The sequence below is a fragment of the Mus musculus genome, chromosome 12 (assembly GCF_000001635.26).
Source record: "Mus musculus strain C57BL/6J chromosome 12, GRCm38.p6 C57BL/6J".
NCBI lineage: Eukaryota > Metazoa > Chordata > Mammalia > Rodentia > Muridae > Mus > Mus musculus.
This window is the reverse complement of record NC_000078.6, coordinates 21,390,329-21,417,436: the sequence shown is the minus strand read 5'-3', so window position 1 is coordinate 21,417,436 and position 27,108 is coordinate 21,390,329. Positions and strand designations below refer to the sequence as shown.

Here is a 27,108-nt window from a genome sequence, read left to right as displayed (position 1 = left end):
CGGAGCACGGTCCTCATATCTGCTAGGCTACCGCGCGCCTGAGGTTCGGGCTGGGACGGGAAGGTGCGGCACCAACGGCCGCTTCCATCTTGGGCCGGGTGGGGCCCGCGCTCCGGCCTTGGGGAGGCGCGGCGGGCGGGCCGGAGGGCGCGGGCGGAAGGCGGCGGCCCCGTGAGAGGCCGGAGGACGCGCCGCCTCGTGCGCTGAGACAAAGCGGGCGTCCGGCTGCATTGTCTGACGCGCTCTCTCCTCGCTCCTTTTTGTCCTCGCCGGCGCCGCCCCGCCCCGCCCCTCGCGGCTCTCAGGAGGACTCCGGATCCGGCTCGGCGCTCGCCCTCGCTCGCCATGGAGAAGACCGAGCTGATCCAGAAGGCCAAGCTGGCCGAGCAGGCCGAGCGCTACGACGACATGGCCACCTGCATGAAAGCCGTGACGGAGCAGGGCGCCGAGCTGTCCAACGAGGAGCGCAACCTGCTGTCGGTGGCCTACAAAAACGTGGTAGGGGGCCGCAGGTCCGCCTGGAGGGTCATCTCGAGCATTGAGCAGAAGACCGACACCTCTGACAAGAAGTTGCAGCTGATCAAGGACTATCGGGAGAAAGTGGAGTCGGAGCTGAGGTCCATCTGCACCACGGTCCTGGTGAGTTGGCGCCGGCATTAGTGAGGGAGTAGGGCGGCGGGAGCGACACCCCTTTTGTGTGGTGTTCCCGATGGGGAGAAACCTGTGGGATAGAGAGTTTGTGATTTGAGCCCCAGGCTTCCTTCTTACCTGTTTCAGAGCTTTCTCGGGGGTGGGTAACTCTTTTTTTCCCAAGCTCTGGGGTACAAAAACTTGGGGGGAGTAGCCGCGTAGGCTTGCACAAGACTGAAAAAGACCTATTTAACCTTGTGCCAGGAGAGTGGTCCTGAGATCTGTAAGTTCTTTCATGTCGTAGAAGGCATGGGGACTTTTACCATAGAGATGCTAGAATTTCCCCAGCCCCCCAAGATTTAGGAGTGAAAAATCTAGACATGTTTTATTTTTCATGTAAGAATATGTTGAGCCTTTCCTTGCTAAAGAGGTGTGGGGGTGGGTGGGTGGATGAGTTCACTGGATGAAAAGGATACAGATAATTTGAAGAATACCATGCCCTGGTCAAATTTCACTATTTAATAGTGTTTGTTTGTTTGTTTTCTATTTGTTGCCTCACTTTAGTCCGGTGTATGGAAATGAAAGCATTTCTGGTGTGGATGGGCAAGGAAGGCTTTCCAGGTTTTGCACTATCCAGTCCCAACCGGGATGTTAACTGCTATGATTCACCCTTATTAGAGGGGGCACTTTTAAATCTTGAGTCATTCATTGCCCAGATCTCTTATTCAATAAAGCAAGTTTCTAAAATTTAAATAGCATGCCATAGAGTGTCAGATATTAATGCTGCAAACTGTGACTCCTGTTCACATTGATAGGTAGTTATAGACTGATGATGAAGTAGCTGCTGGGTTTGCTCTTCACATGCCACCTTTATATGAGGCAGCTGGTAGCTGATAGGCTTGCCCTGGATCTTTTTAGGTGTCTTTTATGCAGGGTTTCATAAGAGAAGGGAAAAAGGGGCTTTCCCTTCTAGCCTTCATTTCTTTATCACATCGAATCAATGGAACCTAGAACATTTTTCCCTGTTGTGTAAAACCTACCTGTTTTACTAAAACAAAAGAGATTATCTGAGCAAAATCATGGCTGATAGATACAGATGTTAGGGGTCAGAAGCAATCAGTTGGTAGTGAAGTGCAGAAAACTCTGTTTTGTAAAGATGCCATTTTGTTCTGTTAACATCTATGTGATCTTAAGTTCCAGTCCCTGTTTAGCTTAGGGGAGGCAGCTCTTTGGCCTGAATTTTTTTACATTCAAGAGATGTCAACTAGGATAGTAATAGCAGACTTTAATACCATATATTGATGGCTATTGTTAACACTTTGGGGTTTATTTACCCATGCAGTTCTGAATCACCAGATTTTTGTGTAAACTATCAGTTTAATTCTGAAACAAAGGAATATTTATTCCGTCTTGCAGCTCTTACACACAACAAAGAATTGTGTTCTGCCTGTATGTATGTATACCACCTATGGGGATGCATTGTCCAGAGACTGGAAGAAGGGGTCAGGGGTTATCTCCTGTAACTGGAGTTGTTAGCTACCATGTGGGTGCTGGGAACTCAACTGGGTTCTGGGGTCCTCTGCAAGAATAGCAAGTGCTGTTAACCACAGAACTATTTCTCCAGCCCAGAAAATTTGGGTTTTATGGAAGCATAGATGTGGGAGTTTTCCTTTTTTTGATACGGTTTGAGAGAGTGACCAGACATTTATTGGAGACCTCTCATGCATATCCTTTTAATAAGAGAACTTTTGAAATTGGGACAGTAGTGCTTTTTTCGTGCACAAGACAGAAATAGAAGAGGTAGGTAGGTTGACTAATTTGTACACTGATGCACAAATTAGCTGAATTTTGCCTTGATGACCAACCTGGAGAAGAACCCCGGGAAAGCATGTCTCCAGTTGGCAGATATTCTGGAGAGCTTGATATGTTTTGAAAGGTTAAACAATACAGGGAAGAACAAAGCTGAGAACCACTGATTTGATTTGATTTGATTTTTTTTGTCCTTGAACAATTTGTAATATAGAGAATTGTGCTAGGTAATTTTTATAAGGTGTTTATGAATAAAATGCAGTTTAGTTAGAAGGAAACAAACCTCAGATAAGACTCTACAGAGATAATAGATTTGAGGGTGAGTATTGAGGGAGCAGTGTTAGAAGTGATTGCCATGGGGAGGATTTGGGATAGAGCTTGAGGGAAGGTGTTTTTTTGTTTTTGGGGGTTTTTTTTGGTGTGACTAGAGGGTGGTCTGTTGGTAGGATTCATAATTTGAGCAGGTCAGAAGGAGAAGCTTGATTGAAGTTCCTTTTTGTTTTTTGTTTTCTTTTTTATGTGGGAATTGGGAGCTTTCCAAATGTTAAGACATGTGATCTGCCACCATGAGCCACTTGTGGATGTCTGTACTGGTGCAGCTGCATCTAGAATTCATGGTGTGAGTGTGAGCTGACAAGTTTAATCTGAACATATAGACAAGGAAGTGATAAATTAGTCAATAAGAATCTGATGATTGACAGATTAGCAATTCATTTTTAAGAGCTGGAACTCAGGGCCTTGAATATGCTAGGTAAGGGCTGTACAACTGAACCATAACCATACTCTTTTTGTTTTGTAATTGGTAATTTAGTAACGTGCCCAAAGAAAAAGTGAAGCTTTGTATTTCTGAACACACAATAAAATGGTGTGGATGTTTGTACTAGAAAGGAGAATTTTGATATGGAGGAAAAAGGTGAGATTGATTTGGTTTAAATGAGTCAGCTAAATACCTGGTGGTGTACCCCCTTATCCCAGCACTCACAATTTCAAGATTTTGACTACTTTTTAGAGTAAATTAGAGATGGATAGGTTTACCCAATTTTCCAGAATAGCTGATGTAGCTGATTTTTTAAAGTTTCCTAAATTGTGGGGTCATTTCAAGAAAAAGGATTGAAATCCAAATAAATACTATAAAGAGAAGAGGAAATTAAGAGAACCAAAATGGTGCAAACCAGACTCTTGATGGCAATTTTAAAGTCAAATGACATTACTGGGTTCCCTATCAGTATAATTTATGCAGACAGAGTTTTGTTCTTAAATTTTAAAGTTAGTTTTAGTTGTAACAATTGGGGACTTGCCAATTCACTTCTACTTTAACTCCCACCTTTGTGGTGGTTTGAATGAGATTGGTTCCCATCTGCTCATTTGGTTTAGTGCTTGAAGGTAGAACTGTTTGTGAAGGGTTAGGAGGTTAAGAGAAGTGTGCCGCTCATGGGTGTTATTCCCTATTAGCTCTGTCTCCTAGTTTTGGATTAAGAAGTAAACTCTGAGCTATAGTTCTGCCTCATGTGTGACTGCTGTTTGCTTTTTACCATGGTAATCATGGACTCTAACCCTCTGAAACTGTAAGCCTCAAATAAACACTTTCTCTTATAAGTTTTCTCTTGGTCATAATATCTTATCACAGTAACCTAACTCTAAAAATCATTTTCAGGTTGAGACACGTGTCATCAAAGATAAATGGTGGTAATAAGTGCCTAGTGTACTGGCTTTGTGAAGTGGTACAGAAGTCATTAGCAATCTTAGTGTTGACAAGAGCAAAGTTTAAGTGAAAACTTAACAGTGGATGAATAAAAGGTGTGAAATGTCTGAGAGTAATTCAGACCTTGCATGTAAAGTATGAGCAGATCAAAAAAATCTTGGGAACAAAGCTATGTGCAACTTGGGAACAAAATCTATCATTTACAATCTTGGGCTGAGAACCAAAAGCTTAAAGTGTATATGGGACAACCTTAATACCCCTCTCTTCTAGGCTTTGAGTAGATGAGTTTCAGTATAATCCTGTAATCCCAGCATTTGGAAGGTGGAAAGATTGGACTTTCAGGATCAGCTTCTGCTACACTGTGTGAGTTTGAGGCCTGCTAGAATTCAGTGGCACCCCGTCTCAAAAATAAAATAAAGCCAGAGCCAAGTGCAGTGGTAATGTGCCTAGAATTCCAACCATCTGGGAGGTTGAGGCAGGTTTCAGAGTTTGAAGCAGCCAGCTTGGGGAGTAGCAAAGCCATCCTTTAAAGAAAATGTTAAGAATCATGTGCCAGGGGCTAGAGAGATGGCTCAGTGGCTGAGAGCACTAACTGCTCTTCCAGAGGTTCTGAGTTCAATTCCCAGCAATTCCCAGCACGTGGTAGCTCACAGCCATCTGTAGTGGGATCTGAGGCCCTCTTCTGGATGGTCTGAAGACAGGGCCAGTGTACTCATGTAAATAAAATAAAGTTTTGTTTTGTTTTGTTTCCTGACAGGGTTTCTCTGAATAGCCTTGGCTGTCCTGGAACTCACTCTGTAGACCAGGCTGGCCTCAGAAATCTGCTTGCCTCTGTGCCCCAAGTGCTGGGGCATTCTGATTAAAGGCATTTGCCACCACTGCCCAGCATAAATAAATCTTGTGTCAGGAGTTGTGACACACACCTTTAATTCCAGTACTTTGGAGGCAGAGGCAGGTAGGATCTCCAGGTCAGCCTGGTCTACATAAAGAGTACCAGGACAATGAGCATTGCACAGAGGAACCCTGTCTCAAAAAAAAAAAAAAAAAAAAAAAAACAACAAAAAAAAAGAAGTACAGTGGGGAAGTGCTTACCTTTATTTAATCCTAATATTCAGGAGGCAGAGGTATGTCTGAAGACAGCACACATGAAGACAGTGTACTCATATACACAAAATAAATAAATAATTCTTTTGTTTTTTTGTTTTCGAGACTGGGCTTCTCTGTATAGCCCTGGCTGTCCTGGAACTTACTTTGTAGACGAGGCTGGCCTCCAACTCAGAAATCTGCCTGCCTCTGCCTCCTGGGTGTTGGGATTAAAGGCATGGGCCACCACACCTAGCTGACTTTGTTAAATTTTAATAAACAGTTGGGAGCTAAGGTGCTCCATCAGGTTAGGGTAAGGCTGGAGAGGTGCTATAGTTACAGAGTATAAACGACTGGGAAGTGAAGGTAGTATGACAAGCTTGGATACCAAGGAGGTAGGAGGAGAGTTAATAGAAATAGTAATGCAATGGTATGTGGTGTTGCTTTTAATTTTAGAAGCTTAGACGTTTAGGAAAACATCTTTCAAGTGTAGATCACAGTAATCAAATGCATGTGACTAAAAAAGTTGTTTACTCATTTAAATGGAAAAAAAGCATCGATGATCGTGCTGGTGCTTACATGGCTAGTATGATAGTCAGGAGGCAGATAAAACTTACTGAGTCCAGTTATTTTTTTGTTATGTTTATTTATTTATTTTACTTTTTAAAAAATTTATTTATTATTATATCTAAGTATACTGTAGCTGTCTTCAGGTGCACCAGAAGAGGACATCAGATCTCATTACAAATGGTTGTGAGCCACCATGTGGTTGCTGGGATTTGAACTCAGGACCTCTAGGAGAGCAGTCAGTGCTCTTACTTGCTGAGCCATCTCTCCAGTCCCTGAGTCCAGTAATAATAAAGAAGTTGCTTAGTAACTGTCATTACTTCTGAAATGTTTTTTTTTTTTTTTGTTCTTTGTTTGTTTGTTGTTGTTTGTTTTTTGAGACAGGGTTTCTCTGTATAGCCCTGGCGGTCCTGGAACTCACTCTGTAGACAAGGCTGTCTCGAACTCAGAAATCCGCCTGCCTCTACCTCCCGGGTGCTGGGATTAAAGGCGTGTGCCACCACACCCGGGGTTCTGAAATGTTTTTAAGGCCAGCATCTCCACGGCTGGGATGGATTGGTGTAGCAACTTTTGCTTCTTTGCAGGTTCTTCTTTCTTCTACCCTTCTCCACCTTTTTCTTACTCTTTCAACCCCCTAACATTAGATAGGAGAGAGAAAAAAGAATAGAGGGGAAGGGAGAATAGAGGTCCTTGACGTCCAAGGTTGGAAAGGGGGCCACATTATCATTAGACTATTTTGAGCTGATTAGAGATATCAAGTCAAGTTCCTTGGGGTAGTTTGATCTTCTGTGTCAGGCTATCTAATCTCTTGTTTCTTCAACAAGCTGTGACCAACAATCTCCCACCACACACACACATAGACACACACCCAACAACTCCACCTATCAGGGCTTTTTTTATCTCTTTAGCATTTATATATCTTCTGAAAAGTCTCCAGAATTTCAAATGTTGCACACTTGGAGAAACTATCTGCAAGTGGCAAAGCCACGCTTCTGCTAGAGCATAAAGCAAATCATAGCTGCTGTGGAGCAGTCCCCTGTCCCACACCTGGGATTAAAACAAAAACATATTTTTTGTTTGGTTTTTTTTCAAGACAGGGTTTTTCTGTATAACCCTGACTGTCCTGGAACTCACTTTGTAGACCAGGCTGGCCTCTAACTCAGAAATCTGCCTGCCTCTGCCTCCCGAGTACTGGGATTAAAGGTGTGTGCCACCACGCCCGGCACAAAAACATATTATAATATTTCTGTAGTTTTTTAAAGGAAACCAAAATTCTAGAATTCTTACTACAGATTTCTTTGGTACATTGATTATGATTCATGTCACCCTGAGCCAGAAGTGTCTTTTTCCCTTTCATCTTTCTCTGATTCCAACTGTTCTGACAGACCCATTTATATTGTTAATCTGTTTATGTAGTCTGATTGCATTTAAGTCTTAGATTCTTATGAATTTACTATACATCTATACATATTTTACATGCAAATATATATATATATATATATATATATATATATATATATATATATATATATATATATATAGTCCAGGCAAGATAACATCTTTTTTAGCTAGTGATGTATAATTAAGAGCAAGGAAATAGGAGTTTACAGGTTTTTTTTTAATTTAAGATTTATTTATTTATTATATAAGTATACTGTAGCTGTCTTTATTTAGACTGTCCAGAAGGAGGGTATCCGGTCTCATTACGGATGGCTGTGAGTCACCATGTGGTTGCTGTTGTTTGAACTCAGGACTTTCAGAAGAACAGTGAGTGCTCTTAACCGCTGATCCATCTCTCCAGCTACAGGTGTTCTTATGTATGCTTCCTTTTCTGAGGTTTTTCAGTGCAGTCTTGATTTCCTGGTGAAAATTACCTCTGGGGTTTCAGTGATTATACAGAAGGCAGGCAGAATGCCAAAGGAAGTAGTAGAATAATACCAGCCTTCTAAGTCAGCTGAGTGTTCTCTGTGAGAAAATAGAAAAATTGGTAGATTGGATGTGAAAGTTAGGATTTTAGATACAAGTTGTAGCTGTAACTCAGTTGATAGAGTGAGTGCATGTCTAATGTGTGTGTCTAATTGTGCCTAGGATTTGATCCCTAGCATCGCATGAGCTGGCTGTGGTGCTCACACTTGTACTCTCAGTGCTTGATAGGTAGCAGTAGAAGCAGGAGTGTCATTCCTGGCTTCATAGTCCATTTGAGGCCTCTTTTTATTTTTATTTATTTATTTTTGTTTTGTTTCTGTTTTTGTTTTTCGAGACAGGGTTTCTCTGTGTAGCCCTGGCTGTCCTAGAACTCACTTTGTAGACTTGGAAATCCGCCTGCCTCTGCCTCCCTGGTGCTGGGATTAAAGGCAAGGCCTCTTTTTAGTATGGGCGGTATTGGCTCACTCAAAACAGTAAAATCAGGGTTAAAATTAGAGCTGAAAGTCTCAGTGACTGATCTAGATAATCATATCAGGAGGCAGTCAGTGTGTTAGATAAGTACTTTGAAGAATAGTAGTAAACCAGGTAGTGTTTTATTAGCTCCTTTCATCTTACAACATTTGTGAGGTAAATTGTCAGTAACTTTTTTGTAGATGAGACCAAAGTTCAGAACTATAAAGGTAATTAGGGAAGGAATGTGCTTGTGAACATGGGCACTAATCAGTTGTGTCCATGAATGTGAGCACTTGTACTGTTGGGCCTTTAGTTGGGGTTCTTTAAATGATCACAACTGATACAGTAAACTTTTATATATTAAAAAGGAGATTTATTAGACTGGCTTACCAGATGTGGTCTGGATACTCTAGCAATGGCTGTGTCATACTAGAAAGGTCAAGGATCTGGTAGTTAAGTCTATGAGGCTGGATGCTCTTAGAGTCCTGGAGGATTCCCAGAGAGAAGGTCTTCAGTCTATTGAAATACTAATAACTAATACTAAAAAAAATACTGTGAAGCCAGGCAGTGTTGGCGCACACCTTTGATCCTAGCACTTGGGAAGCAGAGGCAGGTAGATTTCCGAGTTCAAGGCCAGCCTGGTCTACAGAGTGAGTTCTGAAGTAGTTTCGTTGACCCCCACTTTCAAGTTTTGGAGTGTCTATGGAGTGTCTAACTACTGTAGACCTATGATGCAGGAGTGGTCCGTCTTTTATTAGGTTAGTTAAACTCTTTGAGTTTACACTCTGGAGGTGGGGTGGGGTCGTACTTTTTCAGAAAGTTCTGAAGAGAAGGGATACCAGCCAGAACTGATGAAAACTCTGTCAATTGGCAATTGGAGTTCCAGATAACACAGCCGCATTGTTCTCCTATCCCTTGTCAAAGTTTAGTATATGTGCTGTCCAAGCAAGTACTGGTGGTGGTTTAAGTGAATGTAGCCTACCATAGACTCATATTTAAATGCTTGGTTCCTAGTTGGTGTAACTGTTTGGGAATGATTAGCATTAGACATCCCTTGTTTGGAAGATGTGTGTCACCATTGGTGGGAAAGCCCACACCATTCCTAGTTAGATAAGATGTAAGCTTTCAGTTACTTTTCCAATTACCCACCTGCCTACTGCTATGCACCCTACTGTGATGGTCATGGGCTGGCCATCTGAAACTATAAGCAAGTCCCCAGGTAAATGAATATTTTTTTTTGTAAGTTGCCTTGGTTATGGTATCTTATCACAGCAGCAGAAAAGTAACCAAGGCTGCAATGACTTCTGTACTGACTAAGGGGCTGGAGTGATACCCAGACCAGCTTGGCTACAAAGGTGCTGGTACATCTGGGGACCTTGAGAATAATGGGCACACAGTACCATCTCTGAACTGGTAGTACAACCTGTGACTTCTGGCTGCACCATGGCATGAATGTGCCTTTCAGGCACCTGTCTGTGGTCTTTGAGCACAAGCTGCTGTTAACTATTAGGTCAGAGGGTGTTTGTGGTAAATAAGCAAGACCAAGGTTGGGAGCCAGTAGAAGGCACTGGCAGAAGACGTGGACTGCCTCTGTGTTCTTGCAGCTGGAACTGGGCTTGTGCTCACTGCCTTCTCACCCCATTCCAAGGCACAAAGGCTTAGGAATGTCAGCACTAAAGGAAACTGTGGCAAGGGGATCCCCTTCTTTCTCCTCTCCTGCATAATCAACACCAGTCCAGCCTTTCAGAAAATAAGTAACTAAGACAAACTCCTTCCTTAATTTATTACATTCATTTTTTCCATTTTTAAAATTTATATTAGGAAAATAACAAAAGCTTATGCAAAAAGAAAGAATAATTCACACCCATCGCCTAGCTTCAGTAGTTTAAGAAGTCTTGGTTTGTTGTTTATTCTCAAAACAGGGTTTCCTACTACATATTTTGGCTGTCCTGGACCCTGCTATGTAGATAAGGCTGGTCTTGAACTCAGAAATCCTCCTGCCTCTGCCTCCCAAGTGAGATATCTTAGAGGGATTACTATATGGAGAAACTAAGTTGTAGGGTAATACATGAAAGGTGTGGAAGAGAAAAAGGAAAGTAGATTCCAAATATTTTGAATTTCTGGAAAAATACACAAGCTAGTACTATTGGCTGCTTTGCAGGAATTGAAGATCTAGATGTCTAAGGAATTATAGGGGGAGAACTTCTGTTTTTCTCTTCTGTGATTATATGAACTACATGTATTATCTATTATTCAGCAGGATCCAGTGATTGTATGCAAGGAAAAAAACATACAATCAGAAAAAGGGAGAGAAGACTTGTGTTAGATTTTAATTGGACCTGCCATTGTGAGCTGATTTCTTCTTTTTTAATAAAAATTTCCCGAGGAGGCGGAAAACCATTGGAACTTGATCATTGTGCTTGACTCTAGGACCAGATACTGCTTCAGTATCCATTTCTGAAGTATTTAGATATAATTCATAATGTTTTAATGACCAAGAAGTTATTATTATTATTTTTTTAAAGATTTATTTATTTACTATATGTAAGTACACTGTAGTTGTCTTCAGACACACCAAAAGAGGGCATTACGGATGGTTGTGAGCTACCATATGGTTGCTGGGATTTGAACTCAGGACCTTTGGAAGAGCAATTAGTGCTCTTAACCGCTGAGCCATCTCACTGGCCCCAACCAAGAAATTATATGTGAACACAACTGTTACTTAAAAATGAAGACAGGGTTATACTTTGCTTTGTCTTAAATTTGACTGGAGATGGAGAGGTAGTTAAATTTTCTTTGCAATTCTTAAAAATGTATTTATTTTTATGTCTATGAGTACTATATCTGCATGTACACCTGCATGTCAGAAGGAGGCGTCATCACATAAATAGTTGTGAGCCACCCTGTGGTTGCTGGGAATTAAACTCACACCTCTGGAAAATCAGCCAGTGCTTTTAACCGCTGAGTCATCTGTCCAGCCATCCTTCATAATTCTTAAAATCTGATTACACTGTTTATGGTTTAGAAATAATGAAAGTTTAGATACTGAAATTCATAGTTTTATTACTTACCAGTTTCATTTTAAGGTAGTTAAGAAAGCTTTAATATTCTAAAGTATCTACCAAAGTTGTGTTATTTGGGGTATAGATGAGGTTAATATATACAGTTGATTGTTACAGTTAACATCTGATTACGGAACTGGAGACTTTTAGTTGAAAAAACATTAAAGAACTGCTCTTAGGGGCTGGAGAGATGACTGCATTTAAGAAGTTACTCTTCCTGGGTTGGCTTTCCAGCACTGGAACCAGGAGACTCACAGCCTATTCCAGGGGTTCTGGCACCCTCTTCTGAAGGTTCTAATACATACCACACACACCATAAATAAAAAATACTTCTTTAAAAGACTTGTTTATTTTATGTATATGAATACACTGTAGCTGTACAGATGGTTGTGAGATTTTCTGTCAGTAGTGTGTTTCTTAATGAATTTTAGTCAAGTGACAGAAACTGGAAAATGTTTGAACATTTGTTTTGTTTATTTTCAAGGTTCCTCTTCAGGTACCTGCTTAGTTAATTCTGTATGAAGTAAGTGTAAGTTCTATAGTTAGCAGTGTATCTTGTTTTCTTTGTCCTTGTTTGTTTGTTTGTTTTCTTTTCAATTTTATGTATGTGAGTACACTGTAGCTGTCTTCAGACCCACCAGAAGAAGGCTTTGGATCCCATTACAGACAGTTGTGAGCCACCATGTGGTTGCTGGGAATTGAACTCAGGACCTCTGGAAGAGCAGTCAGTGCTCTTAACCACTGAGCCATCTCTCCAGCCCTAGCATATCTTGTTAACTAAATAGTAATCACTTCTGAATGAAGCTAGGATAAATTTATTTTGATGAGTGCTGTAGACTATCACTTCTGAATGCAAGTGGATTACTTCAGTAAGACTGTTATTGTTATTTTTCTAGTTCTTTTTCTAAGACATGGGAGCAAAAAAATAAAAGGAAACAATAACTAATGTACATTTGCTTCAGGGCTGTTTCTTGGCAGACTCGTTTTTAGTTTGTAGCTTCTGTGGTGTTGTGTTCCTGTTACTCCCTCCCGTCTTGTTTTTCTGAGTGTTTTCTGATGCTTGCACCCTTCCTCCCTTCTTGTCATTTTGATCTAGAATAGTGGTTCTCGGTCTGTGTCTGTGTTACCCTGCATATCAGGTATTTACATTACAATTCAAACAGGAAATCACAATCATGGAGTAGCAAAGAAATAATTTTATGGTTGGGGTAAGCACAGCATGAGGAAGTGTAGTAAAGAGTTGAAGTGTTAGGAAACTACACTACACAATAATTACTACTACTACTAATAGGAAAACCTTTGTTTGTTTCTTGTTTTTTGTTTTGTTTTGTTTTTTTTGTTTTTTTGTTTTTTTGTTTTTTGAGACAGGGTTTCTCTGTGTAGCCCTGGCTGTCCTGGAACTCACTCTGTAGACCAGGCTGGCCTCGAATTTAGAAATCTGCCTGCTTCTGCCTCCCAAGTGCTGGGATTAAAGGCGTGCACCACCACTGCCCAGCTGGAAAACTTAACTATACATGCTAAATTATTTACTTCTTCCCTTCTGAGTTCTTACTAGTACTCTTATCCAGAGATTTTTTTTTTTTCCTTCAAGGAGCCAGTTGGCGGCCTCCCCAAGCCCCACCTATATGAAGTTGTTAAAAATAATTAAGAAGTTACTACAAGCTAAATTATACAACCAGGTTGATTATTGTTGTCTTTACTCAGGCTGGTCTTGAACTCATATTTGAGCCCTGGGATTAAAGGCGTGAGATACTGCCACCTGGCAAAGCTGTATATCATAAGAAATTATAGCCTATCTATTTTGTATTAGTAGCTAGTATCTAGTATTGATAATTTGATATAGCCCTGATCATTTTTGTACGGAATGAAACAAAATCCTTGAATATCTTTGAATTTGATTTAAAGTATTTGACTCTACTACTGATAGTGTATGGGAAGTACCCTTTGTTTCCTTCTCAGAAAGCTAGTAGGGTCAACAGAGAACCATGACCCTGGCTGAAATAGAAGTAACATATGTCAATTTGTAAAAGCCCAGCATTGTAAACTGCATGTAATGGCAGTGTGAAAAAGAATTGTCAAAGTTGATAGATTTTATAAAAGAAAAGTTAGTTTTTTTTATTGGCTGTGTGGTAACTAATGGCAGCAGGTGGTTGATTGATAGTTCCTGGAATATTGGAAAGCAAGTATGCCTCAAGGTGTTTGTAATAATAGTCCTGGCAACAGAGCCATGAGTATTGTCCATATTTGACACAAGTAATTCAGAAAGGACTGTTAGAATGGAAATTTCTTTCTTCTCGGCTCTTTACCTCAAGTCCTTACTCAGTGGAAATCAAATTTATCTTAGCCTCTTCTACCACAATTGTATCGCAAAATAAAAGCAACAAAAGCAGGGGCTTCAAAACCCACCCTCTCCCTCTGTCTCTTGTCTTCCTGTCACAGGGTCTCTATGTAGCCCTGTCTGGCCTGAGATTGGGTGCTGGGATTAAAGGCATGCTCCACCATGCCTTTAGCTTAGACTAATTTAAGTTATTTGCATGCCTATGACTGCAAGTAGTATGGTCACCAGAACTGGCACCTTTTCAGAGATCCTTTGGGTACCTTACTGACTCTCTTGGGAAAACAAAGGGAGAAGCTTTGCATGGAAGTCCCTTAGTAGCTGGGCAGGTATTTATCTCAGATACACTGCTTCTGTTTTTAAAATAGCATGATATCCTAAGGTTATAGGGAGTTTCTTTGATTCACTTTAAGTAGCTACTAATATTGTACTGGTGGGGGCTGGAGAAATGGCTCAGCAGTTAAGAACATCTGCTCTTCCAGAGGACCCAGATTTACTTTATACCCATATGACAGCTCATGGCTGTCTGTAACTCCAGTTCCAGGGGATCTGCTACCCACCACTGCACATAAATCATTAAAAGTATTGGTGAAGATGACCTCAAGTTATTTATTTGTTTATTTGGTTTTTCGAGACAGCGTTTCACTGTATAGCTCTGGTTGTCCTGGAACTCACTTTGTAGACCAGGCTAGCTTCAAACTCAGAAATCCGCCTGCCTCTGCCTCCTGAGTGCTGGGATTAAAGGCATGCACCACTGCCCAGCTTGAGCTCAAGTTCTTAAAATCTGGTCTTTGGACACCATTTTTCAGTTCCATGTGTGGTGTACAGAAATAGCACTTATTTTTAGTCTGGTCTTTATAGAGTTTGGGAATGACCTTTGGTGAACGCTTTGCTATATTCCTGACTCAGCAACTTTCTAACTTGAACATAGTTTTCATGCTTGCCACTTCCATAAAATAAAACTTTTGACATTATATTATATAATTTTGTGGCTTTTGATTTTATTAGATTTATCCCCAGCCCAGGTTTTTGAAGATAGTTTAAGAATGTAATGTTGCCAGGCGTGGTGGCGCACGCCTTTGATCCCAGCAGAGGCAGAGTGGATTTCTGAGTTCGAGGCCAGCCTGGTCTACAAAGTGAGTTCCAGGACAGCCAGGGCTATACAGAGAAACCCTGTCTCAAAAAACCAAAAAAAAAAAAAAAAAAAAAAAGAATGTAACGTTAATTTTGTTTTTCTTTTTAAAGATTTATTTTATGTATTTGAGTGTTTTACCTGCATAAGTGCACCATATGCATGGCTAGTACCACAAAATGTCAGAAGAGGGCAACAGACCCCTGGGTTAGATAGTTATAAAACACCATGTAAGTGCTAGGAATTGAATCCAGATTGTCTGTATAAACAAGTGGCTCTTAACCACTGAGCCATCTCTACATCCTCATAAATTTTTTAAATTTAAATAATTTCGGTCCTTTTTTTTTCCTCATTTCTATCAATCTGACACAGTGGTTGCATTTTGTTGGGCAATTTTCATTAGATCTTTTCCCCACATGTTATTTGAGATCTGGTAAATAGATCTTTTTCTTCAATATTAGATTTATTTGAATTTAACAGTCTTATTCTGGGTTACTTTCCAGACTTCCCAGATTGTATCATAGTTGGCACTTTATTTATAGCTTGTTCACAGATAGTTTAAGAATTCAAACATGAACTTCTGTTTGTTCAGCTCCTCAAAATGAACTGAGGCAGAGGAGTTAGTTACTGTTTTCTGAGTTCTTAGCATGTGACACTATTCTAGGCTTTGACTTCTTTTGATTGGTTTTATTCCCAGAGAATGCTTATTATGAAGGTGTTGAGACTATAATATTTTTATAAGAAGTAAATTTTTAATTCTTTTATATCAAATACAATTTTTTTAAAGCATAAAATAAACACTTCTGTTTAGGTCACTAGTTTAAGTGCAGATACCATTGTATGAAATGGGAGATAAGACAAATGTGGTGACATACATCTGTATATAATCCCTTGGGGGGCTAGAACATGAGGAACAAGTAAATAAACAATATAACCACATTTTAAAATAATTAGGCTCATCGGAAGACAGTTGTGTAGCTCAGTAGAATAGCTCCTGTCTACAGAACACATGCAACATTGTGTACCAGTTTGGTCCGCAGCAGCACTTTAATACAGCTATTCAATTTAGATCCAGTTGATGTAAACGATGTAAAAGTCACACTCTGATTGCTGTACACATGTCTTAAGTCTAGTCTGCAGATCCTGTGCTTAATCTTTCTTTAGATGGACACTTGTCTGCCAAGGATACTTAGGAGAAATGCCATTCTAAGCCATAATGATTTATCTGTGCTGTCCATATGGTTATCCCTCATACTTGATGCCTTAAACATTTTGTGTTTTTGCCTAAAAATAACCCCATATCTTAGTGCATTCTTGTCCCCTCTTCCCTGTATTTTAAGCTGAGGGGGAATGTCTTACTGTGTTGTATAGGCTCTATAAAGGCTGGTCTCAAACTTTTGGGATCTGGTGACTAGCCTCTTAAGAACTGGGACTACAGATATGCCCAGGTTAACTCACATATTCCTTTCCTTAAAAAAGGGGGATCCCAGCACTTGGGAGGCAGAGGCAGGCAGATTTCTGAGTTCGAGACCAGCCTGGTCTACAAAGTGAGTTCAGGTACAGCCAGGGCTATACAGAGAAACCCTGTCTCGGAAAAAAACAATAATAATAATAATAAAGGGGGAAGGTGTAATGTTCATTTAATTTTATTATGCCATCTTCATATTTGCATACCATGTGTTTTGATGATATTCACCAGTCCATACCACCTTCACTTGTCTCCTTCCATTCGTCCTCTTCTTCTAATTGTCCCCCCTTTAAAAAAAAAAAAAAACCTTAATTATTTGTATATAGAGCTTTGTGCATGCGAGTGAAGGTGCTCAAGTCCAGAGACATTAAATTTCCCTGGAGGTAGAGTTAGTTCTAAACTGCCTGATGTGGGTGGGTGCCGGCACCTGATCTCTAGTCCTATGTGAAAGCATTGTGTGTGTTCTTAACTGCTGGGCCATCAGCATCCCTGCAAGTGCACCCCACACTCTCCCACAACCGCATGATTTTTGTTTTGTTTGATGATCCAGTGAGCTTCATTGGGGTTGCTTGAATGCCTTACCAGTATCTACTCCTCTGAAGAAAGTATCTCTCCCCTTAGTAGCTATTAACTATCTACAGATCCTTGGGAATTGGGGCTTTATGAGTCTCTCCCCCAATTGTTAATTGTTTATAAATAAGAAAGGGATAAGACCCCATAAGTCCCTTCCCCTATCCATAACAAGATATTGATGGTATCTTATCTTATACAAGATCTTATACAGGTGAAACCAGCATTTCACAACACCACCACCCTATCCTCTGGCTTCTACCTTCTTCATACCGCCATCTGTCATATTCCCTGAGCTTTGGAGTGAGTGATGTAAATATTGTTTATAGATGAACATTTAACTCACTTATTCTCAGTACTTTGACCAGTTTTGATTCTGTACCCCTGGTGATAGCAGTAATACTGTATGAAAATAAAAGTAATTATTTGGAAGGCAGTTTGACAGGTACATCATGTCCTTTTATCAGAACAGCTATAGCTTCCTCACTAGGTCCTGTGACTTCACCAGCTATAGGATATGGACCAGGTTTATAGCACCAGATAAATGACTCCCCTACTGTGGAGCTAGACTTAATTCTTTGGTTACTCCTGTAGTAGATGTAACACTAGAGCGGCAGTGGGGACTCTTGCCCTGCTGTCCAGTGGCATAGCAGGCAGGGAGCATCCTTGAGTAATACTGGTGGATGACAGTTTTCTCTTCAGTCAGCATAGCCCTTTTAACACTGAAAACCAGACAGGTGCAAATATTTCCAGCCCAGCTCTATGTGTGCTACCTGGGTTCTGTTGCCTTGATAAAACACCAATTAAAAATTTCCTTTGGGGGTGGGGTGGGGGTACTGGAGAGATGGCTCAGCAGTTAAGAGTACTGACTGCTCTGAGTTCAAATCCCAGCAACCAAACCACATGATGGCTCACAACCATCCCTAATGAGATCTGACGTCCTCTTGTGTGTCTGAAGATAGCTACAATGTACTTATATATAACAAATAAAATAAATCTTTAAAAAAGAAAAACAACAACAACTTTCTGTGGGGAGGAAAAGGTTTCCTTCTGCTTAAAACTCCCAGATCACACTCCATCAGGGCCGGAACTCAGGGAATGAACTCAGAGGCAGGAAGTGGAGCAGAGACCATAGAGGGACACTGATAATTGGCTTACTTTTCATAATTTGCTCTATTTGATTTTTTAATATAACCCCTCACTACCTGGCTAGGGTTGGTACTGCCCCTAGTGAGCCAGGCCCTACCACATCAATCATTAAGATTGCCCCACAGGCATTCATAGAGTACAAATTATTGGAGGCGTTTTCTCATTTGAGGTTCCTCTTCCCTGTTGTCCCAAAAAAAAAAAAAAAAAAAAAAAAACAAAACTGACTGGAGCATTTACTATCTCTAGCAGTAGGGTCTTACTCTCTAGTGCTGAGGGTATCCAATTCCAGTAACAGCAGTGATAGAATAGTGGTTTGAAAGCTCTATGAGTAGGGAGGTGCCTCATCCATCTCTGGTTCTGGATGGAGTTTTTAGGTAATAACCTATGGGTTTTTGGGGAGCAGCTTTATCCACTCATACAAGGTGCCTCTTCAGGTTTCTTCATATCACTTTGAGCTTGACCCTCTTCTACCTGCTTCCTTCCTCTATCTCCCTGCCTGTCCTCAGATCACCTTCCCCTGCCACCTTTCCTAACCTAGAGGCTATCTCAGGGCCAGGTTTTTAAGATTTATTTTATTATGTACGTGAGTACTCTGTCGCTTTCTTCAGACAAAGCAGAAGAGGGCATCATCAGATCCTATCACAGATGGTTGTGAATCGCCATGTAGTTGCTGGGAATTGAACTCAGGACCTCTGGACGAGCAGTCAGTGTTTGTTCTTAACCACTGAGCCATCTCTCCAGCCCCTCCCCCCCCTTAAAAGCTAACTTTTATAGCATCTCATTCATTCATCTTTCAAAACGTGAGGGTGCATAGTTCATGATGTGCTTACCTTAAGACTGAGCACTTCTTGAGGGCAGCATGAACCTTATTTCAGGCTTTTTAATGTGTTTACGCAAACACAGGTTTATGGCACCGAACTAAGCAGGTATCAGTTAATATTGGGTAAATAGACTACTGACTGGACAAGCTTCTTCTAACAACAGTATTTGCTGTTATCTAAGTTTTTTGCTATAAACCATGGGCTGAATCATTTAAGGCCTGCCGGGGAAGCTAGTATAAAAACCTAACCTTGAAACCATATTTCAGGTCCAGGTTTGAATGATAGATAGTCAAAAGTATAAGTTGTCTGTGATTAAATGGCATTTTACTAGTTTTTGTTTTGTTTATTTATTCATTTATTTTTAGGAATTGTTGGATAAGTATTTAATAGCCAATGCAACTAATCCAGAGAGTAAGGTCTTCTATCTGAAAATGAAGGGAGATTATTTCCGGTATCTTGCTGAAGTAGCTTGTGGCGATGATCGAAAACGTAAGTATATTTGACCCACGGGTAAATCCAGAATACATAAAAAGAAGTGGGAATGGGTAGTCACTTGTCACTGTGACAAAATAACCCGAGAAAGATAGCTTGAAAGGAGAGAGTTACATTGGTTTCAAAGGATTGGTTCATTAGTTAATTCTGTTAGTGTGGACCCTGAAGTAGGCAGAACTTCACAGGAATTGCTCATTTAATTGCATCCAAGAAGCAAGAGGGTGGGGATCTAGAGACAATGTCTATCTTTTCAGGAAACACTCCTTTGGCCTGTTTCCTTTAACTAGCTCCTGCCTCCTGGATTTCATCACATCCTGATAATACCATTATCAAAGGTCTGATCCATTGGACTGATCAGTACACTAAGTTTGTAGTTCTTAAAAGCCATACAAACTTTCAACCCTATCTTTAACACGTGCCTTAGAGAGTATTTCATATTCAAACCATAACAGGATAATTAGCCACATGTAGGGTAGTAATCTGTAGGTAGTTTGCAGGTTCTTTGTAACTTAAAAATAAAAAATTATATGTCTTGTCCCAGTGGATGCCCCCACACCTGTGCCCATATGGCAACACTTAATTAGATAGGGAGGGATATTAAGTACAACCAAAACAAAGACAAGCATGGGGATGATGGGGTAGGGGCACTAAGAGTGTTTTGGAGAGGATGATGGTGGGTGGATATGATTAAATTGTTTAAATGTATGAAAATTTAAAAGAATAAACAAATGGTATTTAAATTAAAAAAATTGTTTTTCTGTGTATACATGTTTTGCTTGTGTGTGCTTGGGTGCCTGGTGCCTTTGGAGGCCCTGGAACTAGAGTTTACAGATGGTCGAGCTGCTGTGTGGCCTTGGAATTGAACCTGGGTTCTCAGGAAGAACCACCTGTATCTTAACCACTGAAATATTTCTCCATCTACATCAAAGAAAATAACAAAAGTCTTTAAAATGAACACTTGTAGTGGTACACATCCTTGGTCCTAGAACTTGCGAGGCAGACAGGTGGATCTCTGTGAGTTCAAGGCCAGCCTGGTCTGCATGATGAGATTTATGATAGCCAGAGCTATGAAGAGATACCCTGTCTCAAAAAAGAAGTATTTTATATAAAGGAAATTGAATTTCTTTTTTTGATTGTATTTCTGAAAATGAAAACACTGCAGCATCTAGGAAGCTGGAGCAGGAGAATTGTCAGAACAACCTGGACTACATAGTGAGACCCTGCCTCAAAAAAAAAAAAAAAAAGAAATGAATTTATCCTCAACAAAGTTGGGCTCATGGGTGAACTCTAATTGTGCTTTTATATTACAAGCAGCCTTAATCTTTCATGCTTTGGGAGTTTGTTAAAATTATAGCTCTAATTCTATGTAATTCTAATTCCTTACATAACACTTCTATATTTCTAATAAAATTATATGTAGAATATAGAAATAGGATGTTGCTGGTTATTTGTGTAGGGTATGTGTGCTAGAGCTTGAAACCAGGACTTCACACAGAATATTTACTTTTTTTCAGTATGTGTGTGCCTGAATGCCATAGCACACATGTAGGGATCAGAGGACATCTACCATGTGGGTTCCAAGGATCAAACTTGTGCTGTCAAGCTTGTTTGGTGTCAAGCAACTTTATCTACTGTCTTACTGGTCCAAATAGGTTTTTGTTTAAGTATACTGGAGCTGTGGTGATCAGAATGACTCATAGCCAGATACCTATGTTGAAGTTGTTAGCATGTTGTATATTGGATAGATGCTTTGGCTGTTGTGCTTAACTTTTTTCCCGTTTTCAACTCACAGAAACAATAGAAAATTCCCAAGGAGCCTACCAAGAGGCGTTTGATATAAGCAAGAAGGAGATGCAGCCTACGCATCCAATCCGCCTGGGGCTGGCTCTTAACTTTTCTGTATTTTACTATGAGATCCTTAATAATCCAGAGCTTGCCTGCACACTGGCTAAAACGGTAAGATTGCTGTTGGGTTCATCCCTCTTTTTATGAGGATGTTTGAGAAACTAAGTATATTAATTTTTAAGTATTTGGATGCTCAAGGGAGGCCATTTTCATGTGTGTGTTAGACAGTTTCTCTATTACTGACTCTCCTCCATCCCTACCCCCCAAACTGCACCAGTTCCTGTAAGAATTATACTAAGTGTTGTTTAATGTACTGTGTATCTTGTGATAAACCAACAAATGCTTGTAAATATTTAGAGTGAGTTTCAGATTATATTGGGGGGGGGTTGGTTCGAGACAGGGTTTCTCTGTATAGCCCTGGCTGTCCTGTAACTCATTTTGTAGACCAGAAATCCGCCTGCCTCTGCCTCTCAAGTGCTGGGATTAAAGGCGTGCCACCACGCCCGGCTAAATTTTTTTTTTAAGATTATTTATTTTAGGGCTGGTGAGATGGCTCAGCGGGTAAGAGCACTGACCACTCTTCCAAAGGTCCTGAGTTCAAGTCCCAGCAACCACATGGTGGCTCACAACCATCCGTAATGAGATCTGACGCCCTCTTCTGGAATGTCTGAAGACAGCTACAGTGTACTTACTTATGATAAATAAATAAATCTTTTTTTTTTTTTTAATTACTTATTTTAGCTGGGCAGTGTTGGCGCATGCCTGGGGAGCAGCACTTGGGAGGCAGAGGCAGGTGGATTTCTGAGTTCGAGGCCAGCCTGGTCTACAGAGTGAGTGCCAGGACTGCACAGAGAAACCCTGTCTCGAAAAACCAAAAAAGAAAAAGATTATTTACTTTATGTATATGAATACGATGTAACTGTCTTCAGACACACCAGAAGAAGGCATCAGACCTCACTATAGATAGTTGTGAGCCACCATGTGGTTGCTGAGAATTGAACTCAGGACATCTGAGAGAGTAGTCAATGCTCTTAACTACTGAACCATCTCATCATCCAGCGCCCCCCCCCCTTTTTTTTTTTAAGAAGCAGAGCAAGTATAGCTTTAGTGAGGAAAGGTGAGGCCAGAACTCTCCCGAATTGGGGCATGGGGGCAGGGGAGTGGGACTTGAAGTGAGGAACACTCACAAAATCTTAAACTGGGGCTCCAAGGGAGTACTTCCATAGTGTTACCCTGTAGCGTAATGTGGTTGTACACACGGTTGTATTTGCAGACTGGCTAGCTTCTGTTCCTGAACTAAATGTATAATACTACAAATGTTAACTTTACCAGGCTTTTGATGAGGCCATCGCAGAGCTTGATACACTGAACGAAGACTCCTACAAAGACAGCACCCTCATCATGCAGTTGCTTAGAGACAACTTAACAGTGAGTTGTTCACTATTAACATGTCTGTTTTCAGAAACAACAGTAATTTCGTTTTGGGGGGGTACAGTTATAGAAAAGTTATAGCCTCTTTTTTTATTGTCATTTTTGAGACAGGGTTTCTCTGAGTAGCCTCCTTGGCTGTCCTGGAAATCACTCTGTGGACCATTCTGGCTTCATACACACAGATATCCACTTGCCCTGCCTCCCAAGTGCTGGGATTAAAGATGTGCACTACTACTGTAGGACTAGAGCTATGGTCTCTTACAAAATTTGGAGAAATGTCTTCATGATGACAAAGTATTTTATCAGACCTTTCTATGAAAGTAGAATATAGTATTATCATTACTTTTAGACTTAGTGGAATGTGTTGGTAACAACAGTTAATGTAGAGAGCTTGTCTAGTTCTAGTATTTCCTTTCTTTGGGTAAATTAGATATAACAAATTAGAGATTCTATATGTGTTGCAAACTCCTTATTTTACTAAAAGTTTCCTTGGAGGGCTAGAGAGATGATTCAGTGGTTAGGAACATTGGTTGCTATCTCAGAGGGCCTGGGTTTGAGTCTCAGTGCCCACATAGTGATTCACAATGGACTAACTCTTGTCCTAAGGAACCCCTCCCATGGGCACTGTACACACATAATATGCAGGCAGCATGTCTGTGCCTATAAAGGTTTAATTTTTTTCTGTTGTGTTTGAATATTTGATAGAGGGTTTCTTATTTTGCATTCTATTGCAGTGTGAAAACATGGTGACTAAAAAAGTATTGGGAAGAGAAGAATTTATTTCAGTTTAGATTTTACACTCCAGCATGGAGGGAAGTCAGGGGGTGGGCGGTGGTGGTACCACCTTTAATTTCAGCACGTAGGACAGAGGCAGGAAGATCTCTGTGAGGTTGAGGTCAGCCTGGTGTATATAATGAGTACCGGGATAGCTAGGACTATACAGAGAAAGAAATCCTGTCTCAAAAGAAGAGGGAAGTCAGGACAGGAACTGAAGCAGAGGCCATGGAGGAGTGCTGCTTTTACTCACTTGTTTCCATGACTTAGTCTGCTTTCTTTTATAACCCAGAAGTACATGCTCAGGGGTGACACTTCTTCCCATAGTGAAGCTAGGCCCTCTCATGCCAATCATTAATCAAGAAAATGCTGCCAATCTGATGGAGGCATTGCTTCAGTTAAGGTTCCCTCTATCCGGATGACTTTGGCTTTTGTCAGATTTACAAAAACGAAAAGAACTGACACAGGCTAAGCCTATGTGTAAGTTTACCTCTGCTTATAAGCTAAAGCCCGTTTTATCTTTTCCTTTGGTTTTTCTTCCTCATTCTTAAGCAGTAGGTAAAGGATGCATTAGTGTTCTGTCCTTGTGACAAACCGGATTAGACAACTTTAAAACAATGCTGAGTTTAGGATTCACGAGTGTAAAGGTTTCAGTCCCCAGTAGTAGCGTGGGTGCATTGTGTTGAACAGCTTGACAGGTTCAGTGAAGTGAAGGCCTGCATCTCCCCTGGCAGCCATAGGAAAGACACCTATCAGTGTCCTTCAAGGGTGCTCCCACAATGACCCAGCTTTCCATAACTTGATAGCTCCTCTAAAGGATTGTACTACCTCTCTAAAGGTACAGCATGAGGAGCTGAGAGTTTAACTTAAGCCTGTGGGGACATTTCATACCAAAGTATAGCAAGAAACAATTGAGAAATGGTGAGGCTTGAACTTAGTCATTTTCTGTGTTCAAGTAAATTTGATAGGATAATATTTTAGACTGAAGACAGAGAGAACCAGGAGGGAATGATGCCTTTTAATATAAATAGAGTTTTCCCAGCATCTGGTTGTGCTGCTGTAGCTTTCACTTTCACTGTGTGGTATTAATATTACAGTGTTTTTAAAGTTCCATATCTGTTCAGTTCTCCTGAGCAGATGATGAGTTCATGGAAAAGGAAATCAGGAAAGCGCTGTGTGTTCTTAGATGTCAGCAGAGCAGAGCCACACACAGCTGCTCCTATGAATTGACTGTAAGCTTCATGGACTCAGGACTGTTTACTTTAATAGTGATTTAAGATCTTTATTTATTTGTTTGTTTGTTTGTTTATTATATGTAAGTACACTGTAGCTGTCCTCAGACACTCCAGAAGAGAGAGTCAGATCTCGTTACGGATGGTTGTGAGCCACCATGTGGTTGCTGGGACTTGAACTCCGGACCTTCGGAAGAGCAGTTGGGTGCTCTTACCCACTGAGCTATCTCACCAGCCCTATTTATTTATTTAATGTATTTGAGTACACTGTAGTTGTGCAGATGGTTGTGGGCCTTCGTGTGGTTGTTGGGGATTGAAATTTTAGGACCTCTGCTCACTCCAGTCAACTCCGCTCCACCCAAAGATTTATTTATTACTATACATAATTACACTGTAGCTGACCAGATGCACCAGAAGAGGGCGTCAGATCTCATTATGGGTGGTTGTGAGCCATCATGTGGTTGCTGGGATTTGAACTCAGGACCTTGGGAAGAACAGTCCATGCTCTTGCCATCCCAAGCCTACTTTTTCCTTTTTTTTTGTTTTGTTTGTTTGGTTGTTGTTGTTGTTTGTTTATTTGTTTGTTTGGGTTTTCAAGACAGAGTATCTCTGTATAGTTCTGGCTGTCCTGGAACTCACTTTGTAGACCAGACCAGAGGCTGGCCTCAAACTCAGAAATTTGCCTGCCTCTGCCTCCATAGTGCTGGGATTAAAGGCGTACACCACCACCGCCCACCTCCAAGCTTGCTTTTTCTTAAGTTGCAAGTAGCATCTTAGTGTTGATAAATTACGTTTTCTGAACTGATTACAGTTAGTATTGACAGTGGACATTTTGCTTCCTCTTTTCAGTCTTAACTAGAGACATCTTGGAATACTCTAGTTTTAGCATTCAGTTAATGCACACATATTCATGCTATGTAGCCTTTATCACATATCACCATTTAAATTTCTGTCGGTACAGAGTAATTCTGTTGCTTTTTCTGTTACTCCTTCATGTACTTGGAAATAGTTAACAAGACCATGATTTTCTCCTTATATAGTTCTTGCTTTATTAGTCTCATAAATTATATTTAAACACTGTTTTCAAGGAAAGTGTTTCACTATTGAGAATGAAGAACATGAAATTCTCAGCACTTTGTATATTCTGTAATTACAGTTTACTTGTGTGGAATTGGAAACTGTCTCAGTCTGCTTTTCATTGCTGTCATAAAGTCCATGACCAAAACAACTTGGGTAGAAGTATGTATTTATTTGATTTACATGTTATAATCCATTCTTGAGGACAGTCAGAGCAGGACCTCCAGGAGGAACCTGTAGATGAATGATAGATACTGTCCACAGAACACATGTATGAATATATGTAGTTAATGTGACATTGTAAATGTCTGTTAGGCTATGTTTTAAAGGGGTGATAGATAGTTCTCAGTTTGAGAAAGGACAGTCTTCATCATCATCTTGCTTAAAGGATTGGTGTTTTAAGGGACTTCATGCTTGGATGGAAGTAATAAGTTAACATAGTTCTCTTTTTCTTCTTTTGTAGTTATGGACATCAGACAGTGCAGGAGAAGAATGTGATGCAGCAGAGGGGGCCGAAAACTAAAGGCATCCAGGGCACCAACCTCCTTCCCCTCAAGAAAACCTTTTTACATCTCCATTCCTTATTCCACTTGGATTTCCTCTAGCAAGGAAGCCCATTCGTGTGTATGGGATCAACTGTTTATATAGTCTTTTCACACTGCAGCTTTGGGAAAACTCCATCCCTTGGTTTGTGTTATCTCCGCCTTCCTGGTGTGCAGTTACTGCTGTAGAAAAGTATCAATAGCTTCATTTCATAGAAACACGAGTAACTTCCAGACACTTGTGTAGAGGAGTGACAGCACACTTGGTATTTAAGTAATCTGAACCAGTTCTACAAGTGACTGTGTTTTGTATTACTGCGAAGATATGGAAAATGTAGTGCATTACAATTTAAAGTAATTGTAATAATAACGTCTTGATTTCTACATTCCTTTTCTGAACCTTCTTGGAGGTTTCCTTTCAGAAGCAACTTTTCCATGCTCTTACTACAAATTCCTTTTTAGTAGGAATCCAGAAGTGTTAGATTGAATGGGAAAGCGCTTAATGCATCCGGGCTTGGGGTCACAGATCGAAATGTCTCCTGTGTCACATATTCTGGAGGTTACATCTTTCTGTGACAACAGGGAGTTTCCTTATGCATTCTTCATTTGCTGCTGTTTAAGTTGACAACTTCCTTCCCAATAAAAATTCACTTACACCTCCTGCCTTCGTAGCTCTGGTATTCACTTTACCTTGTGATAGAAGTAGCATGTTGCTGCCAGAATACAAGCATTGCTTCGGGCAAATTAAAATGCATGTCCTTTCTTAATACACTAGGAAGGAGAAATAAAGTCCACAAGTCCAAGCCTGCACTTCAATACTTTTCCATGCAGAGTTGTGCACATGGGAGAGGGTATCCGGTTTGTCCAGTGATTGTTCTTTAGAGAGTTGGACCACTATATTGTGTGTTTGCTAATCATTGACTGTAGTCCCAAAAAAGCCTCGTGGAAATGTTATGCCCTATGTAACAGCAGAGTAACATAAAAATAAAACTACATTTTATAAAACCA

The 27,108-nt window shown here is 40.5% G+C and overlaps 1 protein-coding gene and 1 non-coding gene across 2 annotated transcripts; both read left to right on the top strand.

Annotated features, from left to right (window-relative positions):
• On the top strand, positions 1-27,108 carry Ywhaq (tyrosine 3-monooxygenase/tryptophan 5-monooxygenase activation protein theta). Its single transcript, NM_011739.3, has 5 exons — positions 1-639; positions 19,073-19,196; positions 20,992-21,155; positions 22,377-22,472; positions 26,022-27,108. The coding sequence occupies exons 1-5, from the start codon at positions 346-348 to the stop codon at positions 26,079-26,081; spliced, it is 738 nt and encodes a 245-aa protein (NP_035869.1). The 5' UTR covers positions 1-345; the 3' UTR covers positions 26,082-27,108.
• Positions 8,077-18,834, top strand: F630048H11Rik. The gene has a single exon (XR_381325.3). It is a non-coding gene; the product is annotated as an RIKEN cDNA F630048H11 gene (transcript).

Bases quoted from the DNA above. Each gene is read 5' to 3' on its own strand.
- Ywhaq (NM_011739.3), top strand. From the start codon at position 346: ATGGAGAAGACCGAGCTGATCCAGAAGGCCAAGCTGGCCGAGCAGGCC. The intron at 640-19,072 runs GTGAGTTGGCGC...ATTTATTTTTAG, and splicing joins CCATCTGCACCACGGTCCTG to GAATTGTTGGATAAGTATTT. The intron at 19,197-20,991 runs GTAAGTATATTT...TTCAACTCACAG, and splicing joins TTGTGGCGATGATCGAAAAC to AAACAATAGAAAATTCCCAA.